The sequence below is a fragment of the Desmodus rotundus genome, chromosome 12, assembly GCF_022682495.2.
Source record: "Desmodus rotundus isolate HL8 chromosome 12, HLdesRot8A.1, whole genome shotgun sequence".
Taxonomy (NCBI): Eukaryota; Metazoa; Chordata; class Mammalia; order Chiroptera; family Phyllostomidae; genus Desmodus; species Desmodus rotundus.
The window spans coordinates 87,593,751-87,615,180 of NC_071398.1; the positions used below are offsets into that span (position 1 = coordinate 87,593,751).

A 21,430-nucleotide genomic window follows, 5' to 3' on the forward strand; every position below is an offset into this window, starting at 1 on the left:
AATTTGTCTGGAAAGAAGACTTAAGTTTATAAACAATATCATAATAATAGTAGCAATAAAAATATAACAAACATTTATCTTTGCTATGTGCCAAGCATTGCGCTTAAGGGCAGTCCAAGACAGGCGTAAGCAGGGGAGGGTACGTGATTTCAGGACCAAAATACCAGTCTTATTGCAGCAGGAGTATACTAGAGAGTTGGGAAAATAAGATTTTGAAGGGCTTTACAGGGGGGAAAAGTCAACGTTGATAATGCAGGAAGAGGATGGTTTATATTAAAAATAATTTAGGGGCATCTGAGCCTGATGATTTGGTTACTTATAACATTGCATTATTGAAAATGATATTAATCAGCCTCCAAAAATCAGGTAGTTTGGAGGAAAAAAAGTTTAGTAACAGATTACACTGTTCGTTTCAACACGCAACCTGTGCTGCTTGTGGTGCAGAGGGAGGTTTAATCAGAGAAGGTGGAAGACTGAACGTAAGGCCTCCTCTGGTCCTGAGGAAACAGCTCCCAGATGTTCTTCGCATGGCAGGTGCCCCACACAGACTTATGGGCGCGTATTTCACGTTGTTAGAAATTTTCTGGAAACAGTGATTCAACAGGAATCCCCGTGTTATCTAACCCGTTGTTTTCATTATTGCTTTGCCGTCATTCTTAGAGAGGGCTTTCAGGTAAGATTTTTAAGTCAAATATTTCAGGTTGCTGTCAGCTAAAAGAAAATGTCAGATATTTGTATATAAAATTGAATAATCAAATGATTGAATGATTTCTAAGAATATAATTCCCACCTTTATTTATTGCACATGAGTTAGTTTTTACACATCACACCCTTTAATTTTCACAACAGTATGCAATAAATATTACCTCCATTTAAGAGAAAAGGTGATTAAAATACAAAGGAGATAATTTCTCTATTGTGGCAGAGCCATAAAGAGGTCTCCCACAGATTCAAAGCTGGGTCTGTCAGACTCCAGAGCTTTTAATTCACTGAGCTTCCCCCCGCCCCGCCCCCACAGCTTTCTCTACAACTAACTTTGTGACCTGAGGCACAGAAAATCCTCCTTGCACTTAGCGCACTTATATGTAAAAACAGTGGATAGAATTAAAATGAATTGGAAGCTTTTGCCTACTAGTATATTTCTAAATTCTATAACTCATAGAGAAAATGAGGTGTAGAACTAAAAAGTTATAGTTTTTAGGAACTATAAGAAAGAAAGGGAAGTTAGACTTCTCTAGAAAATACTGTATTGTGCCTGGCACTAGCATAGGCTCTTCTTAATTTATTTTTATTTTTTTGGAGAGAGAGCGAGACATCAATGTAAGAGAGAAACATCGGTTGGTTGCCTCTTGTACATGCCCAGGTCGGGGACCAAACCTGCAATCCAGGTACTTGCCCCGACCAGGAATCAAACCAGAGAACTTTTGCTTTGTGGGTTGATGCCCAACCAACTGAGCCACACAGGTCAGGGCTAAAATGAGCTCTTTTACTCAGTTTATTTCATTTAACCCTCATAGCCCTCAAAAGGACATTGTGTTATTTCTGTTTTTCGGAGGAGGTTGTATTCAGTGCCCACATAGGTAGCTAAAATAAGTAGCAGACCCAGGATGTGAAGCGATACCGTAATTTATACTCTTTCCTTTTCTCATTGTTCAGAAACAGAGTAATCGTTACTGAGAAAACCCATTTAATATTTAGCTAAATTATGTTTCAGATTCATGTGTCACTTCAGATGATATCAGTACATCTTTATGCAATAAGTGATACCTACTTTTGAATGTTTTAATAGTCTTGTTCATTCAGATAGAACTTTCAAATAAGAACTGCAAAGTTATATGGTGCAGCTGTTAGTCCTGGCTCTAAATCTAAAAGAATTCAATAAATAAATGTTGTTGAGAGTTTTTAGGCTATATTTAGACCCAACAGCAACACTATTTATGTATAAATGATATCAATGAATATTTCTCATACTTCTCTCACATGATTACAAGAAATGAATTTTCATTTACCAAAAACCTTCTGGTTTTGATTAAATTATTTTGATGCAAGAGGTGATGGATATTACTAATTTCGTCTCTTTCAAAAGAAAATTCTAAAGGGCTCAAAGATTGTTCTTTAGATTTTCATAAATTTTTAAGGTCTGACAATTATATAAAGACTTTGTTTTTCTCATTGGCTCCTGTATTAGGGCTCCTACGGTTATAAAGAATGACAAGTTCAAAGCGGCAGTATGGGCCAGTGGGCTCCAGACCCAGGGGCCTACAAAAGGCCATTGCACCATTCCATCAAGCCAGTTGCCCCAGGATGGGGAAAACACATGAGCAGACAGGTGAATTCCATCACACTGGCCCACAGCCATACTTCGTTGGCTTTGAGGTTAGTTCCTTGATCGGAAGCAATGCTGTGTGGAATATCATGGCAACATACAAGGCATTTTGTGAGTCTACAGATGGTAGTTCTGGCAGAAGCTTTGAGTGCAGGGAAGGCAAATTTGTATTCAGAATAAGTGTCTATTCAGACAAAAACAAAACACTGCCCCTTCCATGATGCAATTGGCCCAATGTGATCAATGTCACCAGGTAGCTGGCTGATCACCCTGGGGCAGGGTGCCATGTGGGCCATTCAGCGCTGATCTCTGCCTCAGGCAGATGGAGCACTCAGCAGCCGCTGTAGCCAGATCAGCCAAGGTGAACAGAAGTCCGTGTTGCTGAGTCCAGACATCACCTCCATCCCTGCCACCATGGCCACTATTTCCATGGCCCGTTTAGTCAAGGACAGGGGTCATGCTATCCACTTGATGATTCAAATCCTTCTCTCCTGAGGCCACCCTTTGGTGGGCACTGACGTAGGACACAAATATCTTCACATTTCTCATCTATTCAAAGAAGCTTCCTTGTCACGAATTTTCTAATCGTGTTTCTTCAAAGTCCCTAAACATACAGTCAAGCCATTGGCCATGGACCGGGAATCTGTATGTAATTGTATCTTATGCCTCCATTCAAGCAAAATGCAAAACCAGGTGTACTTCTTGAACTTCTGCCCCTACCCGACCCCAGTAATATTTCCTTCCCCCACTATCCTTCAAGGATGTCTCAGAAAGGGAGAGCCCTGCAGCCGTCCACTTTCAGGGGGAGCCTGAATATTGTGCAGAGCCAGCTGTAAACAAGGCTCAAGGTTTCACTCGCCTGTCACCTGATCACGGGGATCTCTCCCATGAGGCTGTGAGTGCAGGCTGGAAGGGAGAAGGAAGCAGAACAGCAGCGAGCAGCATGGGCATTTGGGTGCTTGCTCACGTAACTTACTCATATCTCCAGGGCCTGTTCGGCCCAATCTCATGTACGTCACTTCCACTCAATGATGGAGTGAATCTGCGCACACCAACTTTCTGGCTTGGTGGCTCAAATAACGCCCTGTTCCTGACGGTCAGCTGAGGTCACATGGGGACTCGGTCACCCGTGGTTAAGTCAATAATGCAGTCCCAGGGTGACAGCCAGCAGGCAGAGACCAGGGGAAATGATGGTGCAGACAAAGTTGAAAAGCATTCTGCTGGAGAATTCCCTCTTGCTCAGGGGGGCTGATCTTTTGGTTCTATTCAGGACTTTAATTGGTTGGAGGAGACCCACCCCCATTATGAATGGCAATCTGTTTATTCAAAGCTCAATGATTCGAATGTTGATCTCATCTAAAATCACTCTACTCTCCAAGTTGACATGTTAAATTAGCCACACCCCATTTTATGTTTTAAAGAGGCAAGAGAAAACTACATAACCATCTCTGTAGCTTCAACTAGCTAGTTTTAAAAATAATGCTGAAAACTTATGAAAAAATTTTCCTGGTAAATTATTCATATAACAAAAACCTTTTACTTGTAAAGTGGAAAAAATGTGATTCTCAATATATAACCATACTGACATTATATAAAATATATTTCACAATAAAGTATTCAGCCTTAGCTAGTGTGGCTCAGTGGATTGAGTGTCAGCCTGTGAACCAAAGGGTTGCCAGTTCGATTCCCAGTCAGGGCACATGCCTGGGTTGCAGGCAAGGTCCCCAGTAGGGAGCATGTGAGAGGCAATCACACATTGATGCTTCTCTTCCTCTTTTTCTCCCTCCCTTCCCCTCTCTAAAAATAAATAAATAAATAAATAAATAAATAACATTTAATAAAATAAAGTAGTCAGTAAAATATTGACCTAAAATACTTACTTCACTTTTTAATATACTCAGTAAAGTTGTTAAATAATTTTTTTTTATTTCTAAGAGAATTTATCATTTTATTGATTATTATGAAAGGGGACTGTGAGTAAAAACCAGCAGAGAAACAGAATTTTTTCATTAGTGTTCATTAGAATCACTTGAGTTTTTAAGTGTTCGTGGGGTTTTTGTTATTGTAATTATCACTTATAAATTATTTTTCTCTTGTCACTAATAAGATCAGGCACATAAAGAATGAAGTCACAAACTCCAAATTATTGAAATTGACTTCTATATCCTCTTTCTAATTTGCCCACATCATCTATGCTCTTGTCAGTTTGGAGAAAAACCTGGCACCCATGTAAACACAGAACCCCTTTTTTTCCTATGATTCTGCTGACATTTTCCAAAGTACCAACGACCCCACATTCCAAAGCACAGAACATGACACCTTCAAGGAGGTGGCCAAAAGCTAGTTTCGCAACCCTCACGTCTCACCAACTTATAAAAGGAGGTGGAGAAGTTGAGTTTAACATTTAAGAGCCAACCCTACATATAAAAGACAACCAAAAAGTAGCACTGATTTTTTTAAATGATTAAATGAGCCTATTCCAGTGACTGTCCCAATATTAAAACTGGTTAGGCTTTAAACTGTTCAGTTGTGCATCCTACCTAGGTCTTTACATATTTTACAAAATGGCAATTATTGAATATAATAATTTGCCAGTGAATCTTCACAGTATCATCAATACCTTCCTAAGTGACCACGAGAGTTGTCTAGTAACTGTGACCATACACAGTTATTATGATATTATTAACCATATTCCCTATGCTGTGCATTACATCTCCATGATGCACTTATTTTATAGCTGGAAGTTTGTACTTTTTAATCTCCTTCACCTTTTTTGCCAACCCCCTAACCCCCTGCCTTTTGGCAATAGTTTGTCCTCTGTATCTACGAGTCTGTTACTTTTTTATGTGTTTTTAGATTCCGCATATAAGTGAAACCATATAGTATTTGTCTTTCTCTGTCTCACTTATTTTATTTCTCAGATACCCTCTAGGTTCATCCATGACGTTGCAAATTACAAGATTTAATTCTTTTTTATGGCTAAGTAATATTCCATTGATATATGTACCACACCTTCTTTATCCATTCACCTATTAATGGACACCTAGGTTGCTTCGATATCTTGGCTATTGTAAATAATGATCCAACAAACATAAGAGTGTGCATATCTTTTTTTTAGTTATCTTTTTGATAATAGCCATTCTGGCAGGCACGTGGTCATATCTCGTGGTTTTGATTTGCATTTCCCTAATGATTAGTGATATTGAACATCCTTTCATCTGCTTGTTGACCATCTATATATCTTCTCTGTAAAATGTCCATAAAAGTCCTCTGCCTATTTTTTTAATTAGGTTGTCTCTGATGTTGAGTTGTATAAGTTCTATATATATTTTCTATAGTAACTCCTTTTTGGGTATATCATTTGGAAATATCTTCTTCCATTTAGTAAGCTGCCATTTTGTTTTATTGATGATTTTCTTCACTGTACAAAATTTTTTCAGAGTGATAGACTCCCATTTGTTTAGTTTCGCTTTTACTATTCTTGCTAGAGGAGACATGCCAAAAAAATATTGCTAAGACCAATGTCAAAGATTTTATTGCTTGTATTATCTTCTGGAGTTTCATGGTTTCAGGTCTTGCATTTAGGTTTTTAATCCATTTTGAGTTTATTTTTGTATATGGTGTAAAAAAGTGGTCCAGCTTAGTTTTTTGCATGTATCTGTCCAGTTTTCCCAACACCATTTATAAAAAAGACTGTCTTCCCCATTGTATATTCTTGCTTCCTTTATAGAAGATTCATTGGCCCTATATGCACGGGTTTATTTCTTGGCTCTCTATTCAGTTCCAGTGATCCATGTGTCTGTTTTTGTGCCAGGACCATACAGTTTTGATTACTATAATCTTGCAATATAATTTGAAATTAGGGAGTGTGATACCTCCAGTATTGGTCTTCTTTTCAAGATTGCTTTTGCTATTTGGTGTCTTCTGTGGTTCCATATAAATGTTAAACATTATTGGGTTTAGTTGTGTGAAAAATTGAGATCTTAAACTAGATGCTATCTGTTGAAAACTGTGAATAAGACAGTTTAGTCTCTGCATTGAAAATTGAGTAGAAATGTTCTTATTAAACAAGCCGTCACAATAGCATGTTCCTCCAAACCTTAGAGAGGCCATTCAGCCAGTACTAAACCGAAAGTGAAGATCTTGGCAGGGAGCAAGGGAAGTGGGAGCTGAAGACACCCTTGGCCAAGGAGTAATATGAAAATAGGAAAATGTTACTTGTGTTATGGGAATGGGTGGTGCTGAATATATCTAAACTGATTTTTTTTTTGCCAAGAGAAAAAAGTCTAAAGCAAAACCAAAACAACAACAAAAGGTTTAATTCTAAGAATAACTTCCAAAAACATGCATTTAATGTTTTTGAAGAATATCCTAGAGAAAAGCATAATTACCTCATTCTCCATCTGTTGCAAAAAAAAAAAAAAAAAAGCTCATTTGCGTGACTATTAGGCCAAATTTCATTTTCCCAGAAAGAAAGATCCCTTTTCACAAAACAAGGAGTTCCCAGGGGTTGTGATAGCAACTTTCCTTTCAAGGACGACCAAAGAACAGACCAACTGGATATCTGCAACACTATGCCCCGCCCACAATTCTAATTGAACAGCTCAAACTGAACTCTTTTCATCCAAACTTTCTTCTCAATCTGCATCTCTTCCTAAGTCCTGATACTAGTATCTCTCAGTTTTGAATCCCTGATATCTCTCATTTTAACTAATTCATCCCATGCGTGCAATGCCAAGCCACCGCCTAAGCCTGTGCCCTAACTCATATCACAAAAGATTTACTGAGGATCCACCGTTTGGTAGGAGCTGGGCTAGGAGCTGGGCTAGGTGCTGGGCTAGGAGCTGGGCTAGGAGCTGGGCTAGGAGCTGGGCTAGGTGCTGGGCTAGGAGCTGGGCTAGGAGCTGGGCTAGGAGCTGGGCTAGGTGCTGGGCTAGGTGCTGGGCTAGGAGCTGGGCTAGGTGCAGGAATAGAGAGGTGAACAACACAGACAGTGTCCTGGTCCTCGTGAAACTTACATTCTAATGGAGAGAACTCACATGAAATGAATGGTTCTCACAAGTAATTTTCAGGTGTGATTGTGGTAAACACTAAAAATGTACATATTTGTGCCATAAGAGAATATAACTGAGACAACTAACTTGGACTTGGGAGAAGGGAGGAAGGAGTTGGTGAAGGAGGGAGAAAATCTCAGAAGTGACATATGCACAGATCAAAGTTGTGAGAAGGGCGAGTTGCGTGCAGAGAGGGAGGAGATGGGGAAGTGCATGCGACGAGAGGAAATGTCTGCAAGAGCGCCAGCTGCGCAAGGGTTCTGTGGAGACAAGGGCCTAAGAGGCACTAGTGGGGAGGGGCAGTGGATTTGGGATAAACAGGCAAAAAATGAACCCGGAGAGATGCTGTGAGGCCAATCCCTAGAGCAGTGGAAGCATTTTAAGCTTGGGTTTGATAGAATCAGATTTATGTTTTTCAAAGATCCCTCTGAATTCACTGTGAACAGGAAGTAGCGAGGGAGAAGACAGGCAAAATAGAACTACAGAGAAGAGACAGGGTTTGCACTCAGGTGTAGACACGCTGAGTTTGAGAGGTCAGGGATGCTAGTAAAGAATTCAAATAGGCGTACAGGTACACATGTTGCAGCTCAGAAGAGAGGTTCGAAGGTGTTGGTAAACATGTGAAAGTTCTCAGCCCACAGGTGTTGGGTGACATCATGGAACAGAGAAGTATTTCCTGAGAAGAGTGCAGATTGAGGGGAAAGGCGGCTGAGGCCTGAGCCTTGAAGAACTCTTGTGTTTAAATGACATGCAGAGGAAGATAATCTGGCAAAGGGAACCGAAGGGTCACAATGAACACAAAGATGAGGTGGTAGGTGAAGGGGGGAGAATGTTTCAAACAGGAGGAAGGCATTTGTCATTTGCAGCTGCAGGGTCGGGTAAGACAGGCCCAGAAGAAGACCCTTTGCATTGATTGCTAGTACCGGTGACTAGCGGAGCAGCTGCAGTGGAATAATGAGCGCAGAAACCTAGGACAGGGAGAAAGTAGAATGAGATTGTGCAGAAAAGTTCGGAGAAGTTTGTGAGGATGAGAGAAATAGAGCAGAAAGGAGAAGGGAATGTACAATCCAGGGAGATATTTTTTGTTCCTTTTTTCTCTTTATATCAGAGTTTAGAACATGTTTACGTTTTCATAGGAAAATTATGTACAGATATAGAGGCAGACCGTGCAGGTGGGGAGTGGCCCTGGGAAGACTGGACAATGACAGACGGGGTCCCTAACTGGGGTCTGCAATCCATATCCAGTGTGGACCTGCATTTGAGAGAAAAAGGCTATTTCTTCCACTGACTTCACAGGGAAAGGGCAAAGGAAATGCATCGGTTATGGAGTATCTCAATCCTATTGAGAAAGGGCATGTGGTGGACCAGCTGCAATTGATAAAAGCTACAGGAACTGTCAAAAAGATAGCAAGACCACTCCCACACCCCTGCCACTGGATTTGTGGCTTAAAACTCGCAGACAGAGACCAGCTTGATCCAGCAGGGTGACTGTTTCCATCCAACGGTAACCCCTAGCCTCCTTACACACTCATTGTAGTACATCGGCCTGCTAAAGGACACAGTCCGCACCAGTGATCAGAAAGTAAAAGCAAAATGGCCTAGGGAGGTCCTCTGAGAAATCTCCTCCCTCCTCCCAGGAAGATCCTGAATATCCCTCTCCCTCATTTAATGCCCCCCACCTCCAATTACAGGAACCTTAGTAAAGGAAGAAAATTCCACTCCAGGGGGGCAGCTCTGCCTGTGGAGTAGCCCATTCGCTGTCTCAACGCTTCACCAATAAACTCACTCTCATTTTAAGGAACTAAAAAAAGGTTGTAGAATTGCCACAGAAAGGTTTACTGCAGGAAAAAAGTAATTTCCCAGAAAGCTAGAAATTTCTGAGTAATATGCAGAGAAGGAAGTGTTTTCAAGGACTAATTAACCTGAGATCATAGTCAACCACGAGTGCTAACCAGATATCTGTATGCTGACAGCAACATGGGATTAAAGAAAAGACTGGTCCTTTTTTTTAATAGAAATTTTTGAGGCTTCTCCTCCCAGCTTCCTGTTAGAAAAATTCTCCATAAGCAACATTTTAATCTCATAGTCTGTTCCCATAACAACAACAGCCCTTCCCACTCCAACAGGTTAGCTTTCCAACCCTACACCCACCTAGAAACACGTTGGGACACCTGCATCACAGGTGGGACTGGGTGCCCCTCTGGCTCCCTTACTAGGAATTTATGTCTCATTTCCAGTTGTATTTACAATACAATTCACAATTTAATTTACAATGATCTTGAATCCCTGGTCTGAGTATGGGAATATATGCATATATATTTACTTATGATTTTAATAAAAATAGTATCTCTCTAAAACTAAATTTTGTTTATTTAAAGTATTCAATTAACAGAAAGTTCAAAGAAATAAGTAAAAATAATGAGCTGATAGGCCACTAAGAAGAAATCTCATCACACAATTTGCTGAGTGTGATCGCAGCAATTTATTTTTTTACATTTTTTATGGAGGCATAATTCACATAGAACATTATATTATATTATATTCAAGTGCATGACATAATGATTCACTGTGTGTATTGTGAACTGATCAACACAACAAATCTAGTAAACAACCATCTTCATACATAGTTAAAAAATATTTTTTCTTGTGATAAGGACTTTTAAGATGTACTACTATCTGAGCAACTTTCAAATATGCAACACAATATTAACCATAGTAGCAATTTTTTTGGTAGATTTCAGATAGAAAGATAAACCAATGGGTAATGAATGGATGGATGGATGAGTGGAGAAATGATATAGATAGATAGATAGATAAAGGGGTATTGAATGAATAAGCAGCCAAAAGATGGATTAAACAATACCAGTTATTGAATAATAAATGCCATTTATTTTACTGCAATTTAAGAAAAGAAAAAGAAGGTAAAGATGATTGAAAGAGTGGACGTTCAATATTTGTTCACAAAAATATTTTAATTTTAAGATCTCTATAATTAGTATTATGAAAAACATTAAAATGTGGAGGTCATTATATTTACCTAATTGCTTGATTTTGAATGATATCTTTTAACTTTCTGCTGTGAAATATTAAGAATTTGGAATATTTTCTCTTACCCCCTATTTATATCTGTGTATTTTTGTTACTTGTGTTATCATTAACAAGATTTATAACATTTTCTTCTTGTTCCATAATAACAATCCCACAGTTATTCGATCTTAGTCTCTATTAAAATTAATTCAACAATTCTTTTATGTCTGACACTGAACTTTTCCCACTAACAAAATTAGCATCTTGCTTGTACATAGGTATGCCTATGTCTCTTTTAATAACTGCATCTGGTAATTATTTCCAAATACGGGCAGCATTTGTGATGACCTTCCTCAAAGAGTTTCTATTTGTGAAATACTTACCTTATCTTAAAAAGCTGAAGATAAAATCCTCAATCTTAACGCTTTTATATTTGGGTAACATTTGAGAACGAGTACAAATAAAAGTGTCATTGAATTGCAATAACATTTGAAAAATTTTCAACTCACATCCCGTGTGGAACACAAGCCTTCACTATCCCGCGGACCCAGGAGTTTCCTCATGTTCTCCATTATGTTTTCTTTCCTCTGGTGTCTGAACGCTTTCTCCTGGTCACACAGAGCCATGCTAAACCGGAGGTCCGGGGAGGAACTGCACATAAAACACACGGTCCTGAGCCAGGGCCCCCCAGAAGCCCTCTTATACACCTCATCCAGTCCCCGCAAGTCCCTGGAAGCTACACGGACAAAGGCTCACTGCTTCCTTCAAGTCATTTCCTCTGAGGGACCTTGAACACGATATGAAATGATGGCTCTCTCAAAGCGTGTTCCGAAGCATGCTCTCAGACAACAATAGGTATACAATGTTTTAGAAAAGAACTAACAGGCAAGCAAACAGCCCCCCATCAATTGTTTGTTGTGGTAGTAATAGCACTTTGGAGAGGTGCTTTAGAGAAGAAGCCTGTTGCTGTCTCTTTGGCACAGTAAGAAACCTTAAATGATATACCTTTCTCATAGAATATTGTCTTTAACACTCATAAAAGTAATTCCTTCCCTTCAGAGTGAGTTAAATTTAAGGCTCATTTCTGTTAATTCAATATATTTCTTCCTGGTAAGACACAGAATGAGAGAAAAGACTGTAATGCCTCTGGACTATGTACTCTTAGTGGTATTTGAACACTGCAACTATTTTAATTACAACTTCCCAAAGAGCAAATATAGAGAACTCACAAGACAGCAAGTAGGAATAACGATGAAAAGTAGATGAATAAATATTCAAGTTCACGAGCAAATTTTTCAAATGCAGAGATTATTAAATTAATAATTTAAAAATATTTTAAATATCTATTTTCTAGCACTGGAAAAGGTAAAGTAACAGTTATTCTTATACATTTATTTTAGAAATAAAAACTGCAAAAACACTTTTGAAAAGGGATTAGGCAATGGGCACCAAAAATAATTAAAATGTATATTTCCTTTGATTTAGTAATTCTATTTCTGGATAACTGCCTTAAGGAAAGGAGCCATAAATTTTAGGAAGATCATTTAACCTTATTATGATATAATAAGGTTATAAAATTATAGTGTATCAAACATTTGTGTTACACAGTTATTAAATTTGATTATGATGAAGATAATGTAACAAGGCAGGAAAAAGTAATATAGTGAATTAGCAATTTTAAAGTAAAGTCTTGGGGTAAACTCTTTTCTATTATTATTATTTATTATTATATATTAAGTTTGGTATCTTCTAATCACTTAAAGAAATAGAAATCTTACCTGCACAATTGTCCCCGTGGATCCTCCACAATTTATTTCCTTTGCCACCCCTCAGAGATAACTGCTACCGTAAATTTGCTCTTTATTTCAGTGAATTTGTTTATAATTTAACAATATATATTTATGTCCCTAAATAAGATATAGGTTTTCATTTTTCAGGTTTAAATTTGTATATCAATGCTACCAACTATGTTTATTCTGCAAATTATTTTTTCCAATTGAACACTTTGGTTTTGAGATTCATCTCTGTTTATGTAACTAGAACTCAAATATTTGTACTAATTGTGGAGTATGTTTAATATATGAACATAGCATGATTTCCTTATCCAGGAACATTGAGATGGCTTCCAATTTGTTTTTAACTATTACAAAGAGTACCACTATGAACATGCGGTGTATATGTAGAAAAGTTTCCTATAACACATGCGCTTTGGAAAGAACATCTCATTAAATCATCAAAATAGATATAAAGTACTCTTTTCTTATTTTACAACTGAGTAAAAGTGTTTAGAAATCTTTCAACCATTAACGTAATTAGCAAGTGACACGTTTAAATCCAGGACTTCCCGTTTCCTTTAGTACACTGTTACAATCATTATTGTCTTACCCTGAGCACAAGAAGCATAATTTAAAAAAATAATAATCTATGAACAGAGCAATGAACAGAGATGTTTAGAAGATACCGGTAAATAAATATCTGGAAAAAAGAACTTGACTATTGGGAATAGAAAGTGTTCCTGGAAGCTCTCCGAATTCTGAGATAGTCCCATCTCCTTTCACTTGAAAGTTAGTCATTCAGAGTTCAGAAAACCAGACAGGTAAGACAGATTGTGACAGCTTGTGTGGAAGCTGCGTGTATTGCGAAAAGTTGAGAACTCCCAACCCTGTCACTTACTAGCTGTGTATTCAGAGCAAATTACTCGTGCTTTGTCTGGACTTCAGATTCTCCGCTAAGAAGCCAGAAACATGATCTTGGCCCCAGGTTTTGAAGCTGTGTCTAAAGCCGTGTTAAAACTCGATACTCTCTGAACGAATAGAGACTCAATCTTTAAACTCGCCATCTGGGGGCCTATTCAAAGACTCCTTAAAAATGACTCCCATTATCTGCCATTGTGTGTGGATGAATGGATTAAATGTTGTACTTATATAGAATGATCTAAATTTATAAATGAACTTGATGTCCATTAACAATACTTGCAATACCAAGTATGTGGATCTATTCTAAAAAGGTCTTTAGATATTCTTCCTATTCATCATTTAATTTTGCAGTTATTTTATTTCCTGATGACTATTAAACTACAAATATATTTTATCATACAAATATCTTTTAAAAATAAATATCTGGAAAAAATTTAAATGCTGAATAATTTTACAAATATGGTAACAGAAGTATCTTTCATTTATGTCTTGTCTTATGTATAATCTTTAGTTAGTTTTCTTTTTCTAATTTTGTCTTATATTTAGTAGACAATATACCATGGGAAATTGAATTTTTCTTTAAAGAAAACATTTCTATTTTAGAATCAAGATGTAAGTTTACATACAAAAATAGAGTTTGATTAAAGTTCATTATAAATATATAATAAGTTGCTTCTGGACTTATATACATTATTTAACTGAGTTTTTCCTACACTTCTTAATAACTGTGGTTCATTATACTCTATGGTCCTCATTATACCAGTGAAGACCTTTTCCTGTTAAAATAAATATCATTACTTTCATTGTCAAATAGCAAAAATATTTCTAACCACTGTGAAATTCAATCACTTTTAAACGAGGGTTAATATGATGGAAATTAATGCAATCCAGTAACTTAAACTCTCCTTTGAGGCTTCCTGCCATATGCTGAGGGACTATAGTAATTTATGCCAATAATTTACGAAGTCAGGCCAACGTGGTCCAGAGATCAAAGTAAGAGGAAGACATGTCTAAACCTAATGCCAAGGCATCATTATCCCACATTCGGCAAATCACAAGACAGGAGAATGTGACTTTAACTGATGTGGTTTTTCTGTACGTAAAATTTGTACTGGTACCTTGGGTAAAACCCCCTTCAACAGGGAAGTTCAAAGAGACACAGAGAGGTGGTGGGAGGGGAGTCCCACTGAAGTCTGTGTTGGATAAGACATCAGCTAACTCCCAGGCCATGCCTGACTCCCCTGACAGCCACCATTTGAAAGTAAGCAAATGATTTTCCAACTTTCATTTTCGGGACCTACTTTGGAAGAGCAACTCCCTTCATGGAGCCTTGCTGGGTTTAGTCCCGCTGACTACCACAACAAATCAGTCTCAATTTTCAGTTTTCCCTCTTCCTAGTTTCCTGTTCGCGTTCCTGTTTTTTTGAACATCTATCTACATCAGTGATAGAAAATAGGCTTAAATAACTATATTCGTTTCTATGGGAATAAATGTATAATTTGAGGGAGGCCCCTTTCTAAAAGCCCTTACTTGGACTTCTATTATTTAACCTGCAAACTATAGGAAATTTAAGCAAAAAATATTAGATTTATTTTTCCATGTCGTAGCTCTTAAGAGTGAGCTAAAGAAAAGCAAAGTACATGGAATGCACTTTATAGTCAGAGCTATTCGAGTTACTTCATATATTAAAAGAACATTTTTTAACAATTAAAATAAATCAATGGATTATTCACAACATTTTCCACCCAACGAAATAAATGCACTTACCAAACTTCAAGGGACATTTCCAGAATCATTTCAGTGACCTAAAAGAGATGTATTAGATGAGGTCATAAATAAATGTGTGTTATATACAATGCAAACAAAGTCAAAATAATTTTTGAGTGGTGGATTATTTTTAATCTAAACAAAACCCCTAAAAATAAAAGTAACATAGCTCCATGAACACCTTCAATTACAGGTGTATTTCAATACATTTTTTGCTGTTTTTTAATAAGTCTACTTAAGTCATTTTAGCAAACATAAGAATTGCCTTTACATGGTATTTTTTTCTTTCACTATACTAAAGTAGTAGTTCAGTTTCATAATCATTATTCACGAAACATAAAAATTGCCTGGAATCTAAAAACTATAAAGATGTGTTTATTAGTCAGTAGCTGTCCCAATGCCTCAAAACTGGAAGCCAAAGTGTCCAGGAGGTTAAAGGAAGTCTGGGTGACAATTTACACACGTGCATCTGTGCCATGAGTGGGCTGTAGTACACTGGAGACTGAACACCTACTCAAGGTGGCCGGCAGGACCCAGGTACCAGCCAACTGTGGTCAGCTCGAGCAGCATCTCCAAATGCAATGGGAGGCTCAGGGTTTTATTTTTTTAAACACTATGTGAACCAACCAACCTCATGGGAGAACCCATCCTGCAATGGGCCAATCCGGTTTAATAGAAAAGAGAGTGACTAATACCCACAAAGCAGAGGGATATTAAAAGTATCTTTCCAAGAATATGAATCTGTTGTATAGAAAGACCTTCTCAATACTCTCCTTGCAGTAGTTTTAAATAATGGGACCATAGGTTGTTAAGAGAACCGCATTAGAAAGTATTTGGAATGTTGCTGTACAGTTGCAAGATAGTGCTATTATTTTTGCTGAATCAGTTATCATAAGAATATAGTTAGAGTGCACCTATTCAATACCTGCGAATAGAACAGAACTAGAATATGCCTCTTAAAACATGAAAAGGATTTTTTTTAGAACATAAATATAGATATTTGGCTTTGGTTTTTGTGTGTGTGGTTTCAGGGGATGGAAAAAAACAAACCAGAAGGAGCCTTTCAAAAGGTTAAAATAAGTTCATGGATAATTCTCAGTGCTGAATTTTATGAGTAAGAATAAGGTATTGAAGTCATCTGTACAAAAATTTGCCTCTGCCACTAAACTCTACACTCTGTCTGACCTAGGTCTCTATTTCCAGTTTATTACTTGGCCTATAATGTGCAATCAATAAATATTTGTTGAAATATTGTGCATGTGTATGTGAGGGAGAGCTCAGCAAGCAATCCTTTCTTATCAAGAACATCTCATTTCTACTCAAGATAAAATCATGCGCAGTATTTGTTACGTATGGAATTCTATGAACCTTCAGTCATCACGCAGCATATAATTATTACCTTGAAGTTCATAAATAATCGAGAATCCCAGTACAAATGGTTTTTATTTTTTAAACATGGCCAGATGAATCATAATTCAGCTGTAAGTCAAATGGTCATTGGCTTCTAAGCGGATAATGTAATTGCTGTCTATTCTATCAACGAAAATACCACTCAATCCGCATCTCCGCGCATTCTGTCTAGCACCCATTTCAAATTTTCAAATGGAGCCTTTTCCAAAGACAGATTGTAAAAATATATGAAAGGAGATTACTTTAGATATTTAGTAAGAAAAACAACACATGGATACAACATGGTCTGTTTCTTTGCAAAAAAAAAAAAAAATACAGGAAAACTGCTATTAAAATAAGACTAGATTTACTGTTTTTATCTCGAGAGGGCAAAAGCACCATGGGAGAATGGAAATTTAAAAAACAATATGACAAGCCAATATGGGGTTTTCTCATCAGTGGAAAGCTCCAAAGCTGGAATGGGCTGCTTCTTCCTGTGTGCCACCTCACAACAGAAAGTGTTCAGGGAAAAGCTGGCTTCCCAACTGGCAGGATTCCAAGCAACTTATGTATTAAAATCTTCAATGCCTGAATAATCTAACGCCTACTTGTTCTCGAAAATTTAAAAAAAAAAAGAAAGAAAGAAAAATGAACTGTGCCGTGTTTGTGGTCTTATTTGTCTTCTCCATCAGAATATCCCTCCACGTGCACCCACAACCTTTCTTGGCGAAGACATTCACGTTCCGGGACAGACTGATGGGACTCTTTCAATGAAGGCAGGAGGAGAGAAGGCACAGGATTTTCCTGCCATTGCGAGGAGCCTGGATTGCGTTGCCAAGGTTCTTGTCCTGGGGATTGGGGATCCTTCTTCCCACAGGCTGCCCTAGTGCATCACCCACAACCGGGAGGAAACAGTAAACTCTCCCACCTGGGGCACGACGCTCAGACGTGCTGCAAAGACTGACATTCACCACCTCTCCACGCCTTTTACTTGGAACGTGTTCTTCAGATCAAACAGCCACAAAAATATGTACTTCCTGTGTGGCATTAAACAATTATTGTAAACTCCTTCCCACACACGGCCTGAAGCATCTCTAGGTTCCCGTCACCCGGGTTGCTTGCATTTTCAAGGCAGTGAGGAGAACGAAAGGTGCCGGACTCCGCCCTGGCTCTCCCCAACCCCATCATGTTTGGTTAGGAACCAGAACAAATGAGAATTCCACCTCTTCTAGGAATTAAAATGCAAGAAGCAGGCTGTACTCATTGTACATTCTTGCGGGGAAACAACCACCTCTTTCAATTCCACCATGAAAAACAATTGCAGATGCTTAAAACGGAGATGTTCCATTGGCGGAGCGGGAGGGAAACTAGAGCAGAGCGTTTCAGACTTAAAAATACTTTTCGAGAGTCTCTAACCCACGAATAATCTTGCAAACTTGCCAGGGTCATTTTGAAACAATAAAGCTAAGATAACTCGTGTAGTGCCTGGCATTAAGGAGGTCCTTTGAAATTATTATTACAGAAAGATGCAGATACTCAGATAATTTTAAACCAGATGTGGGTCTGACAAGGAGGCAATTCAAGTGCACGGCAGAAATTACAACCCTGCCAGCACAAAGTAGGTCACATTTAAAATTTGTTCATGTTTAAAATTGAATGAGACACCGCTAAAATCTTTAAACACATATTTTTATAACACTAATGTTTATTTTTTTATTGAGGCATAATTGACATATTAGTTTCAGCAGTATAACATAATGATTTGATATTTGTATATATTGCAAAATGATCACCCTAAGTCTAGTAACATGTACGATTACTTAATAAAATAAAATTAGCATTTACTACTAGAAATCATCTAATTCAACACCCAGGAATTGGAAATAATTGTGCCCACCCCCCAAAATCCCAGACAATCTTCAAAAATTTGAAAGACAAAAGAAAATACACTCTCCCCTGTAGCCATATTCCACTCTATCACCCACACTTTTCCTCCTTACATTGGACAAGACTCTTTCTTCCCTTAATTTAAGGTCTTTTTTCCTTAGCAGTGGACGCTGGGAATTCTGGAAGAGCTGTGAAATCATTAGCCATCATCCAACAAACCCAATTTCCTAGAGCGTTACTACCAAACCAATCCTCTCTTCTCCTCCAAGGGGGAATCTCTCTGACGCTCTACTTTTTCTCTTTTCCAAACTTCATCGACTTTCATGGCACTCGTGTGAGCACTTCCCAGGTTATCTGTATTTTCCATAAGTTTATTCATTTACCCATTCATTCAGAAACGATTCAAGGAACTAGTGTGGGTCAGGCCGGGTATGCAATGATGACTAAACTGAATGCGTTTGACTCCCTGGAGGAACTTAGGTCCCGCCATGGACCCCCACGACACAAGAGTGGGCCAAAATGCCCTGTAATTTAAAACTTGCAAATTGCAGAAGAGTCCAAAAAAAAAAAAAAGACTCACGTAAGCTTCCCTTGCTAGTATCCCAAAATAAAAATGCCTTCTCTCTAAAGGCAGCGCTTGTTTGACCGACATTTGAACTCTACTCTGCATCAATCTGATGGCATTCACATCTTCGCCAAAGATCTCCCAAATTTCTCACAAAATTATACAGTTCTCTTGTTTTCCCTCCACACTCTGCCTTGTCTCATTCACTTAGCTAAACTGTAGTCTTTGTCTTCACCCATCAGTGCATAATTTCCCAATGAAATCATCCTGATATTATCTTCATATTCTGATCTCACCAGCAAAACGACCATTTTTAAAGCTCCGCCCCTATTCCTCCTATAGAACAGCCCTCTTCATTTTCAAGTTGCAATCATGAATGAGTATAATCAAAAAAAGCCGTCAGCTGAAATTAGATACCACAGAAGATATGGCTATTTTTAAACAATAACACTAACTTCGAAAGAAAGGTGGCAAATTAAAATGCTATCCTCAAAGTATTTGAAAACAAATTGATTTCATCTAGAGAATGAGGAAGGATAATCTTTCTCTGTCTTACTTCAAAACCTTAGCGTTTTCATGATTCTCTTAAAGGGGACTACTTTGTTTACACAAAACACATTTAATTCTGAAGACACTGTATCTTTCCCCAAAGCCACACCTGTATTCCATAATGGTTGACAAGCATTTTTAAAGTGTATCAAAACATGATCACTAAATGATCACTAAACTTATCAGCTCTACCTATATGTAAATAAGGTGATTTTGGTCAGTAAGTTCAAACAAATAAGGTAAGTGTGATAGTCAAGTCAGTTTCATGAAGCACATGACAAATAGTTACATCTGGCCAATTACAATTACAATGAGTCTACAGCTGTACCACCCTGAACGCGCCCGATCTCATCTGATCTCAGAAGCTAAGCAGGGTCAAGCCTGGTTAGTACTTGGATGGAAAACAATTATACAATGAGAATATCTAACATTTAGTTAGTGTTTACCAGGCTATGTAAAATTTTCTGAAACTTTCCTTGCATTAACTCATTTGACCATAAGAAAAAGCCTAAGAGGTACGCACTATGCATAACTATACCCCTGTTTTACAAATGAGAATGCATGGCAAAAAGGAAAAAACAGTTGTCTAATGTCACACAGTGAATAAGTAGCAGAATCTTGATTCCAACCCAGGCATGACTGCCTGATGCTGAGCCTGGGGTCAAAGGCAACAGGTCCGTCCCACCAGTGTCTCTCAAAAGACTACGCTGATGCTCTTTAAACTTGTGAGTCCCACAAACACAACCTAACCCAGATTTTATATTTGATAGCTGGAAAAAAAAAAAACCTATAGACCTAGCCCTAAAATTGGTTTTCTCCTAAAAAAAAAAAAAAAAAGAAAAAGAGTTCTAAAGATGAGTTGAGTGGTGACAAACTGTTGTCTCAAGAAGATCTGTAAGTTCCTGTTTTCCACGTCAGCTGGCCCTCACTGCCACTAAACAATCATTCAACTCAACCCTCAGTGACACATGAAAGCTGCTGCTAATCTTATTTTCCTTGTCACCCTGTTTTCCTCAGACTCATCGCTTTCCACGATTGTCGGCTAAAGCTGCATCAACTTTCTGTTTTCCACATGAAATGTTCTCTATCATTTTACCTACTGACTTTGTGCTTACTAACACTTCTGAGGAAGAAGACAAATCCAGTTTGCCCTAAAATCCCCATTACTTGGGCAAAAACCTTCCATGACTCACTGATGTCAGTAAGATAACATGCAAATCCCAACATCTTGAATGTGAGCTCTGGGATGATCCCATCCCCAGTGCACCTGTTCTTCCTTATCCATGAATGCTCTGCCATCACATGTCTAGACACTGCTTCCTGAACTCTCCTGTCCTGTCTAGTCCTGAAAGAATGCCAAAGACATCCCAGAGGGATGTTAAGGACAAAGACAAAGTGAGAGTATGGGGCTCCCAGCTCCCAGTGCCTACCCCAAGTGGGCAGAACAGGCCTTGAGAACCTTCCAATCTCCCTTTGGAGGCCCCTGTTCTTTCTCCAGCTGGCTCCTCGCCATAGAAATCACCCTCTGTTGACTCAGTATTAACTTTTAGATGACAAAGTTTTGAAGGAATTGTTGCTAATAATGTCTTGGCTCGAAGCATGTGTTCTCCCTTTGCCGAGTCCACGTGTTTTTCCCACACCAGACTGCCATACCCACCAAGAATTGTTTAAAAATCTCTTCTCCCCCACGATTCCTTCACAACGTGATTCCTCTCTTACAACCTCTGTGATCACCGTACAAAGAAGACTGTCCTCGTCGGAAAGATGGGGATTCAGAGATGAGGAGAAGCGGGGTGGTCTGCAGAGGGCAGGACGTGTGATCCGGAGCAGGTGGGGGCCTCTCCAACCAGCCATCACGCATTGACCTTCGCTGCCCCCACTATGACAGCAGGTCACCGACCCAAAGAACCATCATTCAGATAAAAACTGCAGAGGTCTTTTGAGAACAGAGTAATGAAAAAAAGCTGGCCAACTGCTTTCTCAGACACAAAGGAAAATAATTACGTAAGCTACTTTAAATGCAGGAATGGAGAAGGGCTTGAGGTTACACACCTAACCATAGGAAATGACAAGAGGAGAGGAAATGCTTGTTTTCCTATAATATCTTTTCTTACAATCAGTCTTTGTGTCATAAACTGAAGGGCAGAAAAAACATTTTTCTTTGGAAAGG

General features: G+C 38.4%; 1 protein-coding gene across 3 annotated transcripts in view; it reads right to left on the minus strand.

Moving 5' to 3' along the window:
- PLA2G4A (phospholipase A2 group IVA) overlaps positions 1-21,430 on the minus strand; it is a 141,746-nt gene that overhangs the window by 47,451 nt on the left and 72,865 nt on the right. For all 3 annotated transcript variants that reach the window (XM_045188663.3, XM_045188673.3, XM_024551459.4), the window contains 2 exons: positions 14,871-14,908; positions 10,917-11,058 (listed from right to left, as the gene is read on the minus strand). In XM_045188663.3, the coding sequence (XP_045044598.2) occupies positions 10,917-11,058; positions 14,871-14,908 (180 nt within the window). The remainder of the gene's footprint in view (positions 1-10,916; positions 11,059-14,870; positions 14,909-21,430) is intronic.